This window comes from Furipterus horrens, unplaced genomic scaffold (assembly GCF_987537825.1).
Source record: "Furipterus horrens unplaced genomic scaffold, mFurHor1.1.pri manual_scaffold_4, whole genome shotgun sequence".
In the NCBI taxonomy this organism is placed as follows: domain Eukaryota; kingdom Metazoa; phylum Chordata; class Mammalia; order Chiroptera; family Furipteridae; genus Furipterus; species Furipterus horrens.
The window spans coordinates 67,237,493-67,259,963 of record NW_028327174.1 but is presented as its reverse complement, the minus strand read 5'-3'; the positions used below and the strand labels follow the sequence as shown (position 1 = coordinate 67,259,963).

Sequence of the window (22,471 nt, the reverse complement as noted above, 5' to 3'; positions counted from 1 at the left end):
TTCCACTAGCTTGACCTTAGCCGATGGAAAAAAAAAAAAAAAGAAACCATGTAATCTTGATTTGAATTCTTTTTTAATTCAAACATTGTTATGAAAGGCAATTCAGTTACAGCTAAATCACTTTTCTCATTATCTGGAAGAGGATTAAAGGCATTAATTCCAATCTCTGTTCAATCTTACCCGAAATTAACATCCACTGTTACTGCAACTTCACAATGAATATCCTAATACTTAAAAGTTAAATATATGCAATATGTTTAATACTAATCATTCATAACACAATATATACTAATTATAGATATATATTTTCTGAACTTGCATTTATGTATACAAAAGAATTACTAGAATTATTAAATATTAAATGCCCAGATGGAGATGGTTAGCAACTAATAAACAACAGACGAAACAGGGAAACTACTTCAGTCTGGCAAAATTACTAACACTAAATGGTTTACCTAAACCCAGGCAAAGAACTACAATGAATAACATATCTTCATATCAAAAATGTTTTACTGCTCATCTTAACTTCTTACAAGTAATGTTATCATTAAATCCTCTAAAGACTTAACACAAGACTTTTGGGATTAGCTATCTTAAACACTGACTGACACGATATTTATAGACAAACCTTCTACATGTAAGATTATCTAGCTATTTTCTTCTGTTAAAAGTGTTGCTTAAGACCAGAATTGCTAGAATCTGTGTCTCTATTTTAAATATTGTATTAGCTTTTATATATACTAAGATAGTGTTTACATTTTTAAATATTAAGATCATGACCTCATATTTGTATAGAGCCTTAAATTATTTAAAAGTTTTTATTTATCTACTTAATTCACCTCATTTAACAACCCTATGACATAAACAAGGAAGACATCCCCTGCCCCCACATTTTCAAGATGATGAAACCAAATATAATGTTTTACTATGTACAGATAAACCCAACAAACACCTTAGAATGTAGAACTTCCCTTACGCTGAACCCTGGACTGAGAATCAAGAATAAACCCTATCCCTAAAACACATTTAATATTTCACTCCAGTGCAACACACACTTCTGTGTAAATGATACTCTGCTTAAATAAGAAAAGATATTCAGGACCTGAATACCAAGAAGTTATAATCCTAATACGGAATAGGAAAAGCAGTAAAACATGACATTTTATAATTACTTATTTATTTAAGAGATATTAAAATATATAACACGATTTGGTAAAAGGTATAGGAGCAACTCTAATGCATTTCTACTAAAAAAAATTTTAATTACCTCACTTTTTGAGAATGTTAAACATGGAAATATATCTTCCTGATAAATTTTGTCTAAGAAAGGACATGTTCTGTCCATAGTGGGCTCATCCTTCCAAGATCTGAATTCATTATACAGAGATAAGTCAGCCTGACAAAACAAAACAAAAAAAAAACAACAACACACATACAAAATAACATTTTTAAAGGTACAAATATAAAATTACTTTATAAACATTACTAAAAAAGAAATGCTCTTTATTTAAAATAATAAATTGAACCATTCTTGATCAGTTATTAATACCTGGTGGCAATTTTTCTTTTTAAAAAATTCAAACTCCCAAATGACTAACTGGACCTTTTCAATGTATCCACTTTGGTATTTAATGATGCAACCATTTTCCCTCCCAAAAATTAATGTGGAGTTCCTCTTAAGACATATGTGTATACTTTTCTGAATATAAAAAATGATGACAAGTCTTTACTGAAAAACATCAAAAATTAATTTGGGCCCAAGTTAATAAAGTGTTTGAATAAACTGAGACTCACTAAATTGTAAAACCAAAAGTTTGGGGTTAAAAATGATATGAATTGTTCTCCTATTACCTGAAGGCATCTCCAAAGGAATTTCCAAAATGTTTATTGTATAAGCAGCAAGACTTAGAAGAAGCACACATATAAGCCTCCTAAATTGATGATCTTAAAATATAATATTGATTTAGATATTTTTTGGCATATGAACATCCAGTAACCACCAACTGAATTATCAACAATAATCCAGGCTGGCACTAGACTTCCTATTCAGGCTTCCAATTGACCCTCTCTTTCCCTCCCCCCTTTTAACTCATTTTCCCTAAGTATTATGCCCTACAGATTCCCTAGCCAAGCTCAATACCACCTGTCAATATACAAGGCTGCACCATGCCCAGCCACCCAGAGTAACGTCCCTCAGCCTCCTGCAGCTTGGAGGCGCCCTTACTCAGAAGCCCTGTGCACACTCTGAATCAGGCGCTGACAACAGTGATGCCTCTCAGACAGCTCAGTCAGGTGTGCAGGGCACCTGCATGAAAGGCACAAAAGGCTGAGTGTGTCCAGCCCTCCCTACAGACTTGCTCAGAGAGATTAAGTTGTCCAAGGCTACAGAGCAATAAACTAGTGGAAATTCAAATTCAGATCTAGTGACTTGATCGCAAAGCCTTGCATAACGCATGTGGGTGTGCACGCACTCACGCATGTTTTAAATGCTGCAAATGTCATGCCTGAGTGCCCCCACCACATTTTCTACAGAAACATGAATATGTTTCATTTTCTCTTGGATTGTTCTGTCTTTTATTAAGACTTACATGTATTTATGTATTTCCTTTATCTAATAAGAATTTTTGACACTTTTTCACAAAACAGAATACAGTATATAGCTGGAAAGCAAAAAGTTATTCAAGTTATATGCTTCCTATTCATATTTTAAGGGATTTCATTAACTAAAAATGAAACTTTATGTTTCATGGGACTTTTCGATTTTGTTGATATAAACAATAGAAAAAAAGGTACATAATTACATACTGAGAAGCCACAGCAAAAATACATGTCGTACTAAGCAATTAAAAATGCTAAATTCAAAGAAATTACAATTATGACTAAAAAAAATGTTTCTTAAATATTTAATAGAACCAATATGAATTTTATATTTTGTCACATTCAGATCTGACCAAGTATTGAACCTCGCTCTCGCAGCATCTTTGATAGTAACTAAACAAAATGTAATTCAACTAAAGTAGTAATGACCTCGGTTATTCAGTTCACCAAGGTCCTGGCCTCCATGTAAAAATTTAACTGAATGAGCACATCTGGTCTCTTAAAGATTAATGGGCTTGACTTCAACAATGTAAAATACAGCTTTTAAGAAAAAACAGCTCCATAAATTGTTGCTTAATCCCCTTGGAAATGCATTCTCATCACAGATAATGATTAAGTAAAAAATATTTTACAATACAGTTTTTACTCAAAACAGCTCAAAATAGTTCCCCATTATCTCGGTTATTACTGTATTTTTTAAAATGATAAGCATTCCATTAGTTCTGTTTTTTTCTTGCCTAATTATCTGAATTAGCTCTAGGATTCCCTTTACTCAGACTCCTTTAACTCTACTTCTCCCAGAATTTAAGTAATAGCAACACACTGTTCTTAAAGAAACCACCTTATTTCCACACGTTTCTTACATTCATACTTTGTCAGAGCACCCCAGCAATAAATTTTAACTATCCAGATCATTAAAGCCACTTGCTCTCCTTTACGCAAAACATGACAATTTGCTCCCTAAATGAAATATCGAGATTAAGAAACTTACCAAGTTTCCAGCAGATACTCCAAGGTCAGCCAGGTAGAGAATGGAACTGAAGAATCCCTGAAAGCAGCCAGCTCTAGATTAAGCCTCCCCCATCTTAATATTGCTAAAAAATTTTGCTGGCAAAAATCATAACTGACACCTCAGTGATGAGAATAAATAAGTATCAACAGAGTCAGAGGGGACAGTCCTTGAGGAGTTACCTCTTTGCAGTCTTTTACAATTGGCTGTATCACACTGAGCTCCTGGTGACTGCCACTCATAGCACTGCTTGTACTTTTATTTCTTGTGTGCCCCTTTTTAAAAGGTGTCTTTCCTCCTGGCAGAGGCTCTTGAGTAGGTGATGTTGGAGAACTGGACAATACAAGTGTCTTCAATGCAGCTACTTCAGCCTGAAGTACGTCAATCTTGAGAAGCAATCAACATAGTGACATACACTAAATACACTTAATGACAGATGCAGCTAAAGGTGAGCAATTCTGTCTAAACACTTTCCCTTCAAAGATAAAGTTTAATTTATATTTTCTTTGAATTAATAAAAGGAAAGTAAAACTAAGTTTTTTGATGTTTCCACATGGTGGATTCAGCTGTTATTCACAATGTCTAGTGAAATTTTAAAAACTATCAAAATGTCTAACATTTAATTTATGTGAATTTTCAAAATCTCCGAAATATAATAGCTTATCATTAGATATAACTCATTCCTAAAACAGTAAACTGTAACATTTCAGTAGCTTTTTCAGTGAATTAAGAAAATATTAACTTTAAAATGTGATTATATAATCCCTTTGATAATACATGTGGCTCACAAGCCTTTAAATCATCTGGTTGTAATATAAATGGACACCAAATGTTCACTATTAAACTTTATCTATGTAGTAGCTATTTTCTCCTTTAGAGTTCCCTATAGTTTCCCAATCTGCTAAAATAAGCACTACTTAAAATCAGAACAAAATCCAACAAAAGACAGTAATCACTAGGCAATGGGATGAAAGTCAATATGGGGGCAGCCATGGCAGGGGTCCTGGGAGTCTGATGGCTGCAAAGGACAGCCTGGCCTGTGGTGCCACTGACCACACGGACAGCCTCCCACTACACCAGGACATGATCCCAGGGCTCTCTCCCAAACCCCAGAAGCATGGACTGCCACTACCAAGAGGTACATTATGTGGGTAGAAGACCACCAGCAGTACCAGCTGATGGTATGGGGTATGGCGACCACGCAAAGCTCCGTGACCACTCACCGCATGAGAGGGATCCACGGTATGACTGGGACCACCAAGACCTGAGACTGAAGTGGGGTGGACCGATTCACTGGGACCTAGATGTGTATACCAAGAACCGTGTGGACATGACCCCACCCCCCACCCCCCCGCCACACACTGTTTCTTGGAATCTCACATGTAAGCCCCTCTTCAGCTTTGTAGCCTTCGTGCTTCATGTCTTGGATAGGGGAGACTACCCCTCCTACCTGCCCATGGGGCCGAAGCAGTATCCTTACCATAATCTGGACCTGGAAAAAAGCGGGGATCCCACCAAAGAACCTGCGCAGGTAGTTCACTATGAAATCTGGGGAGACTTCGTAGGCTTTGTGCCCCATAACTGACTCCCTCATTCTTAGAGATTGAAACTTAATCTAATCCCTAATAAAATTTAGTGCTGTGGTTAAAAAAAAAAAAAAAGTAGTCACTAATTTCTTTACTTTGTATACAATTAACAGTAAAAACTTACTTTTCCTTGTGCTTCTTTCAGCTGTTTTTCTGCTGTGGCCTGTTTGACATTTGCTTCTCGCACCATCTTATGAGCTTCCTGAAACAGTTAACATCTCAAATTTTGGAAACAAAGTATTCAAAAACCTCTTAATAAGTGACTGAAACAAAGCTATACTATCAAAATTTAGCCTGAAAATAAGTATTCAATGTCAACTACTGAAAGAGCAGTTGTCAGCAGATAGACAAACTATTAGCCATTAAAAACAGGTACTTCTTTTTAGTCCCTATAACCACTGAGGCCTCAAACTGAGTCAATCACTCTGATCCCCAACTGAATAAAGAACTATGAATATGATGAAAAAAAAATGATGTACATGTTAAACCCAACTTCTATGCAGTTAGGTTTTTATAATTTGATTACTATATATATATGTGTATATATGTATACTATATATACATATAAACACACTCATCTTAGTCACAGCAAAGACATACAGGAGGGACAAGTAAAAACATTAAAACATCAATAGTTTTGCAGTTTATAGAAATGACAGCTGAGAAGCCTTAGCTTTCAATTAAAAAAACAACAACTCACAAATGATATGAAGTGATGATTTTTCACAGAGTAATCTAAAAAGACAAATCAGTTTACCTTTCAACAGGGTCTTAGTTTTTTAATACCACAAATATGAAACTCCAGGTATTTAATTCTTTTTTATTCATCAAACATTTACTCACACCATCTCTGTGAGGTTTTGTTTCAGGTACTCACAATATATTAGGAAAAAAGACAAAGTCCCTTTTCTTAAAAAGTTTACATCCATATTACATTCTAATAATTAAAATACCTAAGCAAGAATTCTGGATTATATTCTAAGTGTAGTATGAAGTCTTATAGTTTTCTAAGAGGGATATGATTGAACTTGTATTTTAATTTATATTTATTGATTTTAAAGAGAGAGAGAGAGAGAGAGAGAGAGAGAGAGAGAGAGAGAGAGAGAGAGAGAGAGAGAGACTGACTTGTTGTCCCAGTTATTTCTGCATTCATTGATTGATCCTTTTACATGCGCTGACCAGGGATCGGGACAATGCTCTCACCAACTCAGCTACTCAACCAGGGCTGAACTTGCATTTTTAAAAGATTACTCTACTGTATGGAATAACTCCTATAAAAGGATTAAAGATGGGCTGGAACAGTGTATAGTGTGCTCGAGATAATCCCCTGGGCTCTAAGTACATATACTTTGAAACTTTGATTTTCAGTTTATGAGAAAGAAAAAAGGGAGGAGGTGGGAAAGGAAGGACGGAAACTAGCTTCAAAGATATTTAATCACTATCTTGACAATGACACCCTCACTAGGTCTGTCAACTGTTGAGGGGCAAAGTGGGGGAGTAGAAGTTCTCCCCCTCAGAGTGACAGTGGCACTCCTATTTGTTCATTTGCTTTTACAGTATTGCAGTGCACTGCAGTTTATATTGGGTTGGCCAAAAGTCCATTACATTTTTCTTGTATGATGGCTCTAGTAGTGCTTAGCTGTATTTAACTTCATTTGAAACAACTTTGTTAGATTGTATTGTGACAACTGTCATATCAGTATGCATTTTTAAAGAACTTATGAATATAGTGCAACCATTTTAATATTGAAGATGGGAAGGAGATACGCAACATTTTCAGTGAATTATGCGTTATTGTTTCAAGAAAGGTAAAAATGCAACTGAAATGCAAAAAAAGATCCGTGCAGTGTATGGAGATGATGCTGTAACTGATCGAACATGTTACAAGTGATCTGCAAAGTTTCTTGGTACTATTGACATTTTGCCCAAATAATCCTTTGCTGTGGGGCTGTCTTACGCATTGGAAGATGCTCAGCAGCTCCCCTGGCCTCTACCCGCTAGAAGCCAATAGCAGGAGATAGTTGATATACTCAAAGTATCGAAATCAATAGCTATTGGTGAAAATGAAAAAAATGTGTCCTTTATTTTACAGAAAAAACATAACGGACTTCTTGACCAATCCAATCTGTGCCCATGAATGTGAATTTACAGATTATATTCGTTTAAATAAAAGAAGCTTTACTATCAAATGGTTTATGATGAGATGAGATTAACTGAAAATCTCCCATGAACGACTGTGCTGGTTATTTTGTGTCAAAGTCCTTAGAGCTGTCAAATGTAACAATGAGGCAAGCATTTTTCTTGTGAAAATAACAAATGTTTCAGATTTGCTGAATTTTTCTGTAATTAATTATTAATATTTATTAATATTAGTGATAATAGAACTGTTTGGTAGATATTTTCAAAATAATAAACATATCTAATTTGACTCTTCAAGATAAGTGATATTTTAACTACAAATGCACGGTAACTCTTGCTATGGAGAGAATATTTGCTTAAATGTTTAGAAATAGACTCCGCTTTCATTAATAGTGGACTGTGCAACCTCGACCAAACATCCTATGGAGAAAAATGAAAAGAGCGCGACAATTTTCTTAAATGTGTCTGAAGGCATTAGAGATCAAATGAAATAGTGAAGGATTGGGGGACCAAATCCAACAGAAGATATAAACTCGGAAAAGTGAGCTGGGATTTCGGGTGACTTTTCTCCTTGAGATATAAAGGACACAGTGAAAAGATATTAACACACATGTAATTGGAGTCCCAGAAGAAAAGAAAAGAGAGCTAGAACGAGGGAGACGCAGTCTCTAAAAAGTTAACACACAGGATTTTACACATTGACAAAAGACATCAAAAAGTAGGTACAAAAAGTTTTAAAGTTTTTCTATCATTCTATCATTCTGAAGCGGAAAATGATAGAAGTACCATTTATACCAGGCGTCAGCAAACTTTTTCTGTAAGTGCCACACAGTAAGTAGTTTTGCTTTTGTGAGCCATTGTCTGTCGCAACTACTCAACAACTTGCACTGTGAAAGCGGCCACAGACAATAAATACGTAAACAAATGAGTGTGGCCATTTCCATAAAAATTTATGGGCACTAAAATTTGAATTTCATATAGTTTTCACATATCACATGATCCCCCCCAAATTATTTTAAAATGTATAAACCAATCTTAGCTCAAGGCTATACAAAGCTAGATATAGAGTAGTTTTACCTTGCAGAAAGTAGTAACATCTTTAAACTTTGAAAACAAAATTTTTAACCTAATTCTCTCAAAAGTACGAGTTATTCCTAATCTTCTGATTAATTTGCAAAAACTATCTGTTGGTATTAGAGAAGAAATTCAATACAGAATTTCCTGAAAACAACTTCACATAATTGACAATAGAACTGAAAATTTAGTATAATGATTTAAAACAGGGGATGATATACTTCTACCATTTGGATCTATGTATTTGTGAGTTATCAGCAGCATTAAATCTAATTTAAAAAAACAACACTTAATCAGACCTTCATCTAGATAATAAATTGTTAAAATAAGACTTTCAAAAACAAGGTAACATATTCGATCAAACTCTTCTCACTAAATACAGGGATGGGCAAAACTAAGTTTACGGTTGTATGTGAAACAGAGTTGATTCCTGTATTTTTATTTACAAATTATTGTGTTATTTCCCATACAAACAACTATAAATCCACTTTGCCACCCAGTAAGTTAATGCACACACATAGTATGTTTTAGTGAAAAAAAAATTTTTGTACTATTATAAAAAAAGCATTTTTATTATTTTCACTCTTCACAAAATTATTGTTTTACAATTTATGTAACACATTATTATGAATGTTAGTGTATGCATATAATTTATAAATAAGTATATATGCTCTTACAACAGTGTCTAGCACATAGAGAATGCTCTATAAATGTAAGGTATCTTCATCATAACTAAGGTACACGCTCAAATTTTTCTTTTATTGATCAGGTACATAAACAAAATGTTTGGCATATACTGATCTAGGTAAGAAATGATGGTGGAGTGAAAGATGGCATTAGCGATATCAAAATAGAAAGGCAGATGGATTGCTTTATGTGCTCGAGTATGGCCTTTCTGAGAGTTTGAATGTGGGATGAAGAGAGGCCTCAATGATGACTTCTTTTTCTGCGGCTTGAGACAAAAGGAATTGCCATTTATGATGTTTATAATACTCACAGCAAGAGCTGAGATCATGAATTTGAATCCCAGTGTTACCCCTAGACTCTCTATGCCTCATTTTCTTCACAGATAAAATAATAATTTGCACTCTACGCCTCACTGCATTATGGAGAGAAAGCTAGACATATAAAAATTTACTAAAATGGGCTGACAAAATATTTTTAAATCTTAAAATTACCTATCCTTTTTCCCATGTTAAATATAGACTACTTTGTAAAGTATTCTTTCAACTGAGTTAATTTTATAGTATTATCTCAAAATCTAAGATACTAGGAGAAAATATATATATATATAACTTCAAAGTTCTTCCAGTTGAGTTTTAAGACCCAACTTTGCTTCATAAAAGTATAATTATATTCAAGATTACTATTGATACATATAAACTGCTAATTTGAAATTACATGTTAGATTTACCAAAATTATGCAAATTGAGTTTATTTATAATGATCTTTAATTGTGATACCTACCCACTATATACATATACATAAAATGCAAGCAGAAAATCTTTTCATAAGACAATGGTAAACTGAGATCATGAAGCCACAATTAAGACCAGAGAAAATCTTCTAGCACTTTTTCTCAAAATTCATAAGTAACTGGCTTGAATACAACTTTCTTCATTACTAAAATCATGTTAAATCAATGTAATTTCTTTCCCAGAAGGTTTACAGTGTCAGTATTATTAGCCATTGTTAGCTTAAGGACAGATTAGGAATCCCCAAACTATGTTTTTTAGATATATTTTTTCATTAATTATACGAACTGCATTTCTTGTATCACATCCCACTGTAGAGAGGGAAAAGTTTCTTTCTGTTTGTTTTCCTTCTATTTCAACTAACAGAATATACATGTAAGTACAGAAGGGTGGAGATAACCAGGGCTAAAATGAATGCAAGATATCAAAATTAAAGTAAGTAGAATAACATATTTACTTTATTATCTAGTATCCACATACCATTACAAAATTTTCTTCTACCCAGACAATATTGGAAGTCTTATGTCTGTATATCCCCTGTACATAGAAAAGTATAACAAGTCACATAGCTCATTCTTGTTCCAGATCTTTAACTTCCCAATATCTTCCACCTTAAATTTCTCTTCCTCTCATCTCTGATGACTAGCTAACTAAACAAAAAATAAATTAGTTTTAAAATGTTCATGAGAGAAAATGACCTCCCCCTCTCCCCAAAACAGAGCAGAGGACATACAAGTGTGGAGCAGAAGGCACATGGAAAGCTCACATGTCTGAAGGGTTCATGCAATGCTACTTGTAATGATAAAAATTGTAGAATATGCATTTAATTGATCATTCTATCATTACACTGACAATGGAGTAACATGGAAAGAGGTTTATTTGAAAAAAAAAATCCTATAAAACAGTAGGATTACAACTATGTGAGCAAATACGCATACTCAACACTGAAATAGATGCTGCATAAATACAAATAATGGGTAAAGAAATTTTCCCATAAAATCTTATATTACATCAAAAAGTTTAAGAATAAATTTCTAAGAAAAAAAATTGGTGATGACATTAACATTGGTCACTCTAGTAACACATCAATGTTTTTGATAAAAAAAACATTTCTAGGGGCCAATCTAAAGGAGGCACTCCATGATAGTAATTCTTTTTTTTTTTAAGTATATTTTATTATATTGTTACAATAGTTCCAATTTTTTCCCCTCTGCTCCCCTCTACCCAGTACCCCACTTCCCTACAGCAATCCAATCCACCTTAGTTCCATGGGTGGTGCATATAAATTCTTTGGCTTCACCCTTTCCTATATTATTCTTAACTTCCCCCTGTCTATTTTGTACCAACCGATTACGCTTCTTAATCCCTGCACCATTTCCCCATTTCTCCTCCTCCCCACTCCCAGCTGATAACCCTCCAAATGATCCCCATACCTATGATTCTGTTCCTATTATGGTTTGCTTAGTTGGATTTTGTTTTTATTTTTTAGATTTAGTTGTTGATAGTTGTGAGTTTGTTGTCATTTTAGTGTTCATAGTTTTGATTTTTTTTTTCTTAAGTCCCTTTGACATTTCATATAATGATGGCTTGGTGATGATGAGATCCTTTAGCTTTACCTTATCTGGGAAGCACTTCATCTGCCCTTCCATTCTAAATGATAGCTTTGCTGGATAGAGTAATCTTGGCTGTAACCTTGCTTTTCATCACTTGGAATAGTTCTTGCCAGTCCCTTCTTGCCTGCAAAGTGTCTTTTGAGAAATCAGCTGATAGTCTTATAGGGACTCCTTTGTAGGAAACTCTCCGTTTCTCTCTTGCTGCTTTTAAGATTCTTTATCTTTCACCTTTGGCATTTTAATCATGATGTGTCTTGGTGTGGTCCCCTCTGGGTCCAGCTGACCTGGGACTCTCTGTGCTTCCTGGACTTGTATGTCTATTTCCTTTGCAAAATTTGGGAAGTTTTCCTTCATTATTTCTTCACATAAGTTTTCAATTTCTTGCTCTTCCTCTTCTCCTTCTGGCACCCCCATGATTCAAATGTTGGCACATTTAAAGTTGTCCCAGAGGCTCCCAAGACTCTCCTCATTTTTTTCAATTCTTGTTTCCTCATTCTGTACTGGTTGACTGTTTTTTTCTTCCTTATATTCCAAATCATTGATCTGAAGCCCAGTTTTCTTCCCTTCACCATTGGTTTTGTGTGGAGTTTCCTTCATTTCACTTAGCATAGCCTTCACTTCTTCCCTTATGTGTCTGCCCTACTTAAGGATATCTGTCAAGCCTGTGAGCATCTTTATCACCAGTATTTTGAATTCTGCATCTGTTAGGTTGGCTATCTTCTCATCTGTTAGGTTGGCTATCTCCTTGGTGCTTCATTCTTCCACTGGAACCTTCATCTGTTCCCTTTTTTGTGCCACACTACTCTGTCTCCTCATCTTGACAGGCTCCTGTGTTTGTCTGCCTCTGTGTCTTAGGTAGAGCAATCGCTCTTGTTACATTGTAAGGGGCGGAGCCTTAGGAATTCATCAGTATAGGACAACCTGTTTAACCACGTTGTGGCGCTGTATGTGGGGGAAGGATCTGAAAGGAAACAATGCCCAGCACTCGGCCCTTTTACAGGCACTTCTCCAACTTCCATATGGGACTGGTGCCTCTCTAGCTATTGCCCTGTCTGTCGTTCCCGGAGTGGATGGGTCTGCGGATGTTCTAGGACCATTGGGGCCCTTTAAAGAAGCTGACTCTGTTGAGAGACCAGCAGTTTCTGCTTCTGCCCCAACCCCTACTGGTTTGTACTGTCAGAAGCAATGAGGCTTGATTTTACCCAGTGCTGGGACCGTGAGCTGCGCGGTCTGGTCAGGAGCTGGGAACACTCACCAGGTGTCTGTCCTGACTTTTTAAAATGTGTGACTGCGCTTTCCCCTGGCCTGCCGCTGCTGCTGCCACCACCACACCGAGTCCTCTCTGTCCCACCTCCACCCCTCCTACGTGTCTGGATGAGTATTTCTTCTTTATATCTTTGTTTGTTGGACCTCCATGCAGTTTGATTTTCTGCAACGTCTGGCTGTTTCTAGTTTTGAGGTAGTTGTATTCCTTTTTAGTTGTGGAGCGAGATGCAATGTGTCTGTCTACGCCTGCATCTTGGCCGGAAGTCGACAGTAATTCTTAACAGCAAGGAAGTACAGTACTATCCTCTACCCATTCCTTATGAATATTTATAAGTTGTCAAAATTATCAAGTATTTTTAGCATTTTGGGGACAAAGCCAAGTGTGACAGTTAATTCTGTGTCAACTTGACTGTGCCCAGATATTTGGTGAAACATAATTCAAGATGTTTCTGGACGAGATGAACATTTACATCAGTAGACAAGAGTAAAGCAGAACTACCCTCCAGAACATGAGTGGGCCCCCCTCCATCAGTGGAGGACCTGGATAAAACAAAAGGCTTACCTACACAGAAGTAAGAGAGAATTCATTCAGCCTACAGACTCAAACTGAAACATCAGTTCTTCTGGGTCCTGAGCCTGTCAGCCTTAGAATTCGGGTCACGCCATCTGCTCCCCTAGTTCTCAAGTCTTTGGACTTGGACTGGAACTACACCATCGGCTCCTCTGGGTCTCACTCTGCAAAACTTGGACTTACCAGCCTCCATAATCACATGAGCCAATTTCTTACATACCCCTTTTTGTATATATGTATATGTATCTATTTATCTATCTCTATATATATACACATATCTTATTACTTCTGTTTCTTGGAGAACCCTGACTAATACACCAAGCACACTAAATATCCTACAACATCAACGGCACTCCTGTTGAGAAACACTGAGTTGGGTAAAAATGTTGGTCTTAGCGGCAGGCCGCAGATAAAAGGGTGTACCTTCCAGTAAGGAGATATACCTCCTCACATTCCTCAAATCACCCTACATCAGATAACACCAAGGGTTTGACATCTTTGTTGTGGACGTCATATAAAGTTACTCTAAAGCAGTCCCTAAATACTTAGTAAAAATGAAAATTAAAATTTACCCCCTTTTGTTCCACATATGCATTTTTAAACAACCTGATACTGGTAGCCCGAAGTCTTTTTCTCCTTTTCAAAGCATTTTAAGTTGCAGACTCTACATTTTTTAAGAGTTTTTTTTTTTCTCTTAGAGGACTTATAAGTATGTATAACTCTAAGCATATTTTTCTCAAGATTCCCTCAAAAAACAATTCTATCAATATATAAAAATAAGCCTAGCCAAGAGGTAAATAGACCAACCTCAAATAGACTAGCTGTGAGTTCCTCCAATTCCTGTCCAAGCTGATCTCGTACTTTGGAAAGCCTCTCACACTCTTCATCTTTTAACTTTAGTTCCTGTGGGAAATTGATCAATTTATTTTGGATTTCCATAGTTTGAAGTTAGATTCAGCAGACTATATAATCTTTAATGGTAAAATTACAAAATATTAATGCTGTCCCCTTCTATAATAATCACAATGAAAATGTTTATTTAGCACTTGCTATGTGGAAAACAATCAGAAAAATCTAAAATTACAAGTAATTCTAACTCACGTATTATATTTTCATGTTTCTTTCATAAAACATCCAAAGATTAAATATGATTATATATTACAAGTGAAAACAATTTAAATGATTTCATTCTTTTTTCCCATAACTTTTGTTCTGAACATATTTATTTCCATTAAGCAAGCAATTTCTTCAAGTATCCTTATTCATTTCAATAGAAGTTCAACAGGTTGTTTCCCATGTTTACTTTTAAGATGTTTTACTTATAGATAATTAGTTTAACATTTCCACTAGACTACACCATTTTAACATTACAACCAGAGGCAAATGGTGCCTATTTAAAACCTAGAAGAATGTTAACAACAAAAATCACATCTTACATTTACACATGACTCCCAAAAGATCACAAAAAGATGTTTAAAAAATTGCTGTATTAAGATGTTACAGTATGATGTCAGATGGGTATGAGATTTATCAGGATGATCACTTAGTAAGTTATGTAATGTCTAATTACTGGGGTGTACACATTAAAATAATATTGTATATCAACTCTAATTGAAAAATAAAAAATGATTTAAATTTTTAAAAAATCTAAAGATGTTACAAATATGCCATTTTATATGTTGCTCTAAATTCATCTTTCAAACTTAGAGATTTAAAAATTCAAGCTCCTTATATATTGGTCACAATTACACTAATAAAATAATGGGTTAGTTGTGCTATAACTGTGGTGGCAGCATAGTTTTTGAATCTCCCAAGGACAGCTCCTGAAAGCTAAATATACCACTTGTGATATCATAAGAACCCAATGACTACACCTTCAATAAAAGCAGGTAAGGGAATCCCCTCAAATCTTAAGACTGTGAGAGAATGTGGTTCCACTACCAACCCTAGAGAATCAGCAAGTGTGTTGAAGGGAAGCAAGAGGAAGTAATAGGACTACAGAGGTACCCTGCAAAATCTTACAACAAAAACAAACATAAATACTGCAAAAGAAGAGGATTCTACCATTGGTGGGAACTGGGAAAACAAATAAAAAAACGGGGAAGGTCTTCCCAGGCTCCACATTGCAGATAAATGCAAAAATCTGTCCTAAGGCAGTAAACAGTACTATGGAGCTCTAAACTCTCAGGTATCTCAAAGCACCAAGCAAAGAAACCACTCCAGGACAGAGTGCCATGCTAAGGAAAAAACGCTTGTAATCTGAAACCAAATCGCAGGACAGGAGCAACAGAGATAGAGAGGTTTCAGATATGAAAGGAGGAAGGTGAGGGTGAAGTTCAAAAGAAAACAGATCACAGAAAATAGTATAAAAAATAAGCAGCTGATGATGTAATGTTAAGCCTGTAAAGCTCAGAGTCACTGGCCTAGAGGAGAAAACCTTCCTGAATAAGGCTTAACTCAAAAAGATAGAAGCAGCTACACAGATACACTCATAACAAAAGAAGGGAAAGCCGGAGAACATGCAACTAAGAAAGCTATTCTGGTTTAACTACTCCTTCACAGGAACCTCCTCCTAACAGTCCAGGGAAATCCAATTCATTGAAACATGGAAAACAAACAAAAATATGTGAAGTTATCATAATAGAAAACTTCAACACAAAGCCAACTCGCCTATAAGGAAAAGAAAATCAGACTGGTATTAAACATCAACAGCAGTTTATGCTAGAAAACACTGCAGTAACATTTTTAAGATACTCAAAGGAAAAAAAAAGTGAGATGAGGATTTTAAATCCAGCCAAATTGTCCTTCAAGTTAAGGTCGAAGGCAAAGTGTTATAAACATGTAAAACTTTAGAGAATCTCTCTCCCAGGGCATGCCTGAGTGAGTGAATGGAGAATGAGTTTCAGTTAATCAAGAAAAACAGAAGAAGATTTAACATTAAAGACTAGGGGTGAGAAATAAATATATTTAATTATATAACTACAGCTAAAGGATGGGGATACCAAGAGAATGAAAACACAAGCCACAGACTGGGAGCAAATAGCTCAGAAAAAAAACATACCTGATAAAGGATGGTTATCCAAAATATACAAAGAATCCTTAAAACTTAACAGTAAGAAAATGAACAATCTGGTTACAAAACGGGCAAAACACCTGAACAGACACCTCACCAAAAAAGATATACAGAGGGAAAACAAGTATATGAACAGATGTTCCATATTACATGAAATCAGGGCAATGCAAATTAAAACAAGTACCACCATGTGCCTATTAGAACAGCCAAAAATCCAGAACACAGACAACACTGAATGCTGGCGAGGATGTGGAGCGACAGGAACTCCCATTCCTTGCTGGTGGGAATGAAAAATGGTACAGCTGCTTTGAAACGCAGTGCAACAGTTTTTTACAAAACTAAACATATTCTTTTTTTTAAATATGCATTAAGACTATTTATTGCAACAGTGTTTAATATAGAAAAAGGTTAGAACTAACATAAATATCTACTAATAAGGAACTGGTTAAATTAATTACAGTAATTCCATACAATGAAAAGGGCTCAGTTTCAGGATTGGGTTATGGTTACTGTGAATGCTGAGAGAGAGGAGTCAAGAAAGCTTAAGTAAAAATTTCAAGTAATATTTAGTTTTATGCATACAGAAAGCCTTTATGGGAATACAAAAGAAACTCCTAACCATGGTTGTCTCTGGGAAGATTACTGGCTGATTGACAGACCGAAAGCAGTCTGACAAAAACTTAACATTTCTATTCTTACCATACAATCTAGCTTTTCACTCCTTGATATTAAACCAAAGGAGTTGAAAACTTATATCTATACAAAAATCTGCACTCAAATGTTTATACAGTCATAAATGCCCAAACTAGAAAGCAACCTAAATATAGATAAATGGATAAAAAATTAAGTAAATGAATAAACTGTGATATATCCAGAAAAGGAATATAACTCAGCACTGAACATAAATGAGTTTCCAAGCCATGAAAAGGCATGGGAAAAAAATAAATGCATAGTACTATATTTAAAGAATCCAATCTGAAAATGCTACATACTGGATGATTCCAACAAATATGACATATTGGAAAAGGTAAAACACTGGCTGGCTGACAGTGTTTAGAGGGTAGAGAGGAGAAATAATTAGAGCATACAGACATTTTAGGGCAGTGAAACCATTCTGGATGATACTGTAATGATAGATACATGTCATTATACATTTGCTCAAACTCACAGATGTACACAACACCAACAGTGATGTGTTAATGTAGTTTCATCAATTGTGTCAATGCAGGTTTATCAACTGTAACAACTGTACCACTTGGGGGTGGGGGGCAGAATGTTGATAAAGGAGGAGGCTGTGCATGTGTGGAGACACGGGCTTTTATGGAAACACTGTACTCCTCTCTCAATTTTTCTATGAACCTAAAACTGCTCTAAAAACTAAATTTTATTTTTTAAATGAACATAAAGCTGACAAAAGTTATGTAAATGTTATAAGCTTTAGGAATGTAAAATACACACACAAAATAGGAGAAAGATGAAACTAAATTCACAAATGTCTTAAATAATAACTGGAAGTAAAAAGATACAAATCACTTTGAGGCTCAGAAACCAATCTGTATAAACCTAAACATATTTAACACCATAGAGATTAACATTAAGATATTAAAGCTACAATGTAATTATACAAGAAAAAGAAAAAACAGTAACTAGATAATTTTAGTATTGCTCATGGTAGGGAACAAAGACAGTAGCTAAAGAAGGGCTAAGAGATATTTATATCTTCGATTAAAGGTAACAGAATGAAAACTAAACCTTCCAAAATACCAAAAAGGAAAAAAGGAGCTCTCAAACAAAACAAAGCACTTAGTGAAAAGACAACAGGTATTTGAAAGCCATGTAACAGAAACAAGCCCAAATGTAACACATTTATCAATAAATGCAAATGGGCATAACTCACCTATTAAAAGAAAATGATTTTCAGATTGGCTAAAAAAGCAAAATCCATCACTATGCTCTACACAAGAGACATACCTAAGACAAAGTGATTCAGACAGATTAAAAAATAAAAAGAATGTGCAAAAGTATACTAAAAAAATACAATACAAATAAAAATAAAATAGAGCTGCCTGTCAATCTTGATAACAGGCAGATTAGGCAGAATACAGGGCGAAATCATTAAAGACAAGGAAACCTCATAATGCTAAAGACTACAATGCAAAATAAAATCTTTAAAATACTCCCAAATATAAAAGAAGACCTAAACAAATAGGAAAAAAGGTATATCATGTTCTTGGATAGAAAGACATCATAAAGATGCCAATTTTCTAAGTTAATTTATAAACCTATAAATGAATCATTTTAATGCCAGGTTCTTTGGAACTCTACAATGTCAATAATTTGTAAGTATATATGAAAACTAAGTCAATTCACTCAACATCTCCTACTAGGTAGGCACTATGGTAATCCTTCAGGATACAAAACCAAATAAGACACTACCCCTTGAGAAGCTTCCATCTATTGGAGCAATACCTATGCCATTCACAAAGGCAAAATTCTTGAACCACTCCCTACAGTCTACCAAAGTGGCATAAACCTCGCCCTAATACTAAAGACCCTTTACATGTGCTCGCTTTTCCTTTCCAGAATTATTTCCCTTGATCCATACAGTAAAGCTAGAGTCAAATTAGTCTCATTCATTCTTGTTTCATTCCCCTAAATGAGCCCAGCCATCTGGTCTAACCCCTTCCCTGGAAATGTCTTGACTACCTTCTCTTTATGCTTCAAGGTCCAACTTAATCTACCTATATGAAGTCGTATTTGCATCTCATGTGAGTTTTTTATAGAATTTGTACTTTTCATTATTATAATATAGTTTTCAAAATTCATTCCTTTAATAAAATTTAATTTTGTGTTCACTGGATGCTAATTTTTCTGTTAGCATCAGGCATTTACCTAAGAGGTGGAGACACATAAAAAGTGAGACCCAGTCCATAATTTTCACAGTCAGCCTTCTGAGAGTAGCAAATCTTTAAACAGATTCACAAAGCAATTTGATAAGGGCTATAGTAGTAATATGTACATACTAGAAAATGTACAGAAACGTAAAGAAAGGAATAAAACAGTATGTATTATAGTAACTAAAGATGGGGAGGAGCAGATGCCACAAGAAGATAACGCCAGAAAGTTAGGTTTATGGCCAGTCCTGAAAAACCATGGCTAAGGAATTGAGACTTACTTTAGAGACAAGGATAAATTATCTCAAAGGTAATGGGAAGTCACTAACAGATTTTAAGTAGAATAGTGACAATCAGATTTGTAATTCAAAATGATAAGTTGAAGGTGTGGCTAGGTTAAAAAAAAAAAAAAAAAGACTGGAGACAAGGCAAACAGTTGATCGCTGCAATATTTTAGGCAAGAGATACAGATTTATAGTAGCAATACCAGAGAAAAGAAAGGTGAGAGATTTAAAACACAGAGTGTCAGGACTCTTGATCAAGTATTTTTCATCAAATTTAAGACAATTTTGAAGATAAATATTTCATACATCAAGAAATAAAAATGCTGTCAATGAAACTATGATACAATGCTTTTTTGCTTAGAATTTTCATTTTACACTTACGGGAAGAACTCTTTTAAACTGACAAAGACACAGACTTTTATCATATGCCACTCTTCTCTTTTGTGCCTTTCTTTTTGTCATAGTAAGATCATTTTGAAGACATTTAACCAAGTAATCAAGTCCAACAAATATAGCACCCAGCTCATGTAATTCAACTGAATTAATCACACATGGACAGCTACAACCAAGTTCAGCACAAGTAGTCAATGACAACTGTCATGATTATTGCCTGAGAGCAATTTTAAAACTCATACTGATTTCAGAGACCTTAAAATAGGAAAAAACGTGCAACTCAGAATCAGTGGAACATTACTATGTATATGTCTTTTCTCTCCAACTATAAACACCTTAAGGACAAGGTCAAACATTTTTTTATTTTTTCCCTCTCCAGGGCCTCATACAAAGCCATGAGTACTTTGATTACTCGAGTAACATTTGTTTGTAAAGAACATAGTAAATGTTTATAAACATCCTTAGTCAGAGTTAGTAGGACTGTGCTGAACATGGATTTGGTACAGGCATGTGTTTTTGAGTGACTTTTTTCAGCTGCAAGCTATTCCACTGGATATTATTTTCCAAGTTATTTTATTCTCTTTTAGGAAAGAATAATTAAAAGATGAAAAGTATGCTGTGGCTCAGTGGATTGAGCGTCGGCCTGCCAGCCAAGTGTCGCTGGATTGGTTCCCAGTCAGGGCACATTACTAGGTTGTACGTCAGGTCCCCAGTTGGGGGGTGCAGGTGAGAGGCAACCACACAGTGATGTTTCCCTCTCTTTCTCCTTTCCCCTCTAAAAATAAAATAAATAAATTATTTTAAAAAAATAAAAAATAAAAAAATAAAAGATGAAAAGTAACTCCTTATACCAATAGGTCTCACACTTCAGGAAATATAAGAATCAACAGGACAGTTTAGCGAAAATGCATATTCTCAAGCCTCAACACAATAATTTTGTTTCAGCAGAATTTGAGAAACTATCTTTTAATAAAGCTATATTAAAGCCAAACTTCTGCCTCAGAATTCCAACAAAAACTGTTGCAATGACCTGTGGAAGGCCAAAAATGTGAAAGACTAAATCATCATCTCTGACATCCCTACACCTGAGACTCAATGATCACATGGGTGCTCCCCCTACACACAGTGTGAATTTGTTGATGGAAAGTGGTTGCCCAGCCAGGAGCTACATTTCCCAGCCCACCACACACCTAAGTAGCAGCAAGAAACTTCACACCAAAGGAATGTGATTAATAGTTACGTTTATAACTTCTAAGTCAAGGTTTATTAGACTCAGGCGTGCCTTCTCCAAGTTTTCTTCTCTCTTCATCCCACTAGTTAAGTACAGATAAAAATAAAATTCTGAAAGACTACAAAGACCCAAGATAGAAGAAACACAGACCTGTAAATTATTTCATTCACAAAGGAGTGCCTATCAACCAGGAGCATCTGCTTTGGCATATTCAAAGAATAAAAATAAACTTCTATTAGGTCAAGTCACTAAAATTTAGGGGTTACTTACAAGCAGCTAGTATGTTCCTAAATAACATATTATGCATATGTGTCTATTCGTACAACAGTGTAACTGCATACACATGTATATATTCATTTAATCAACAAACTGTATTGAAAACCCATTATGTGCTCAAGATATCATCATGAGCAAAAACACACACAAGCCTTATCCTAATGAAGCTCGAAATTAATGAAGCATGTGTGTGTTTCTGTGTTGGGGTAGAATAAAGAAACAGAACTTCCACTCCTAATCACGATAGAAGAACAGAGATCATATTTACCACCCCACGTGACACAACTAAAAACCTGGAAAAAAATATATGAAACAAAGATTTTTAAGGCAATGGACATCAGGCAATAAAATAGCAATCTTCCATATATGGCAAACAAATGAAATGACCTCTATGATTTGCCCTAGCTTATCACTCAAAGAGAAATATTATTTAGACAAGGATTAAAAGTTATTTAACTGAATTTCATATGCTCAAGAAGCTAGAAGAAAGACTAAACATGTTAAATAGAGCAAAGCAAAGGATTAGCAGAGTAGATATTGCAGAAGAAAATAGTGACATTGAAGACATAGCAACAGAAACTATCCACAATGAAACACAGAAAAAAAAAAGATTAAAGAAATGAACAGAGTTCCAGTTAGCTGTGAGACAACTTTATGCAGTCCAATGTTCATGTAAAAGGAGTCCTGAAGGAGAAGTGAGAAATTTTGAGGAAATAATGGCCAAAATTTTCCAAACTCTATGAAAATCAACCTGTGGATTCAAATAACTCAACAAGTCCCAAGCACAAGAAACCTGAAGAAAACTATACCAAGGTATATTATAATCGAATTGCTTATAGCCAGAGATAAAAAGGAATCTTACATATCACACAGAGGAACAAAGGTAAGGATAACAGCTGACTTTTGTAAGAAACAATGCAAGCTAGAAGATATTGGAGCAATATCTTTAAAATACTAAAAGACTATCAATCTAAAATTCCTTACAGAGT

The 22,471-nt window shown here is 35.0% G+C and overlaps 1 protein-coding gene and 1 pseudogene across 6 annotated transcripts in view; one reads left to right on the top strand and one right to left on the bottom strand.

Moving 5' to 3' along the window:
* The window catches only part of RAB3IP (RAB3A interacting protein), a 49,986-nt gene that overhangs the window by 6,424 nt on the left and 21,091 nt on the right, over positions 1 to 22,471 (bottom strand). For 5 of the 6 annotated variants that reach the window (XM_090273603.1, XM_090273608.1, XM_090273604.1 and 2 more), the window contains exons 5-8: positions 14,139 to 14,234; positions 5,318 to 5,395; positions 3,790 to 3,993; positions 1,268 to 1,396 (exon numbers count right to left, since the gene is read on the bottom strand). In XM_090273603.1, coding sequence (XP_090129729.1) covers positions 1,268 to 1,396; positions 3,790 to 3,993; positions 5,318 to 5,395; positions 14,139 to 14,234 — 507 coding nt within the window. The remainder of the gene's footprint in view (positions 1 to 1,267; positions 1,397 to 3,789; positions 3,994 to 5,317; positions 5,396 to 14,138; positions 14,235 to 22,471) is intronic. The other variant, XM_090273607.1, reaches the window with a different exon arrangement.
* On the top strand, positions 4,587 to 5,192 carry LOC150012151 (NADH dehydrogenase [ubiquinone] 1 beta subcomplex subunit 8, mitochondrial pseudogene; annotated as a pseudogene).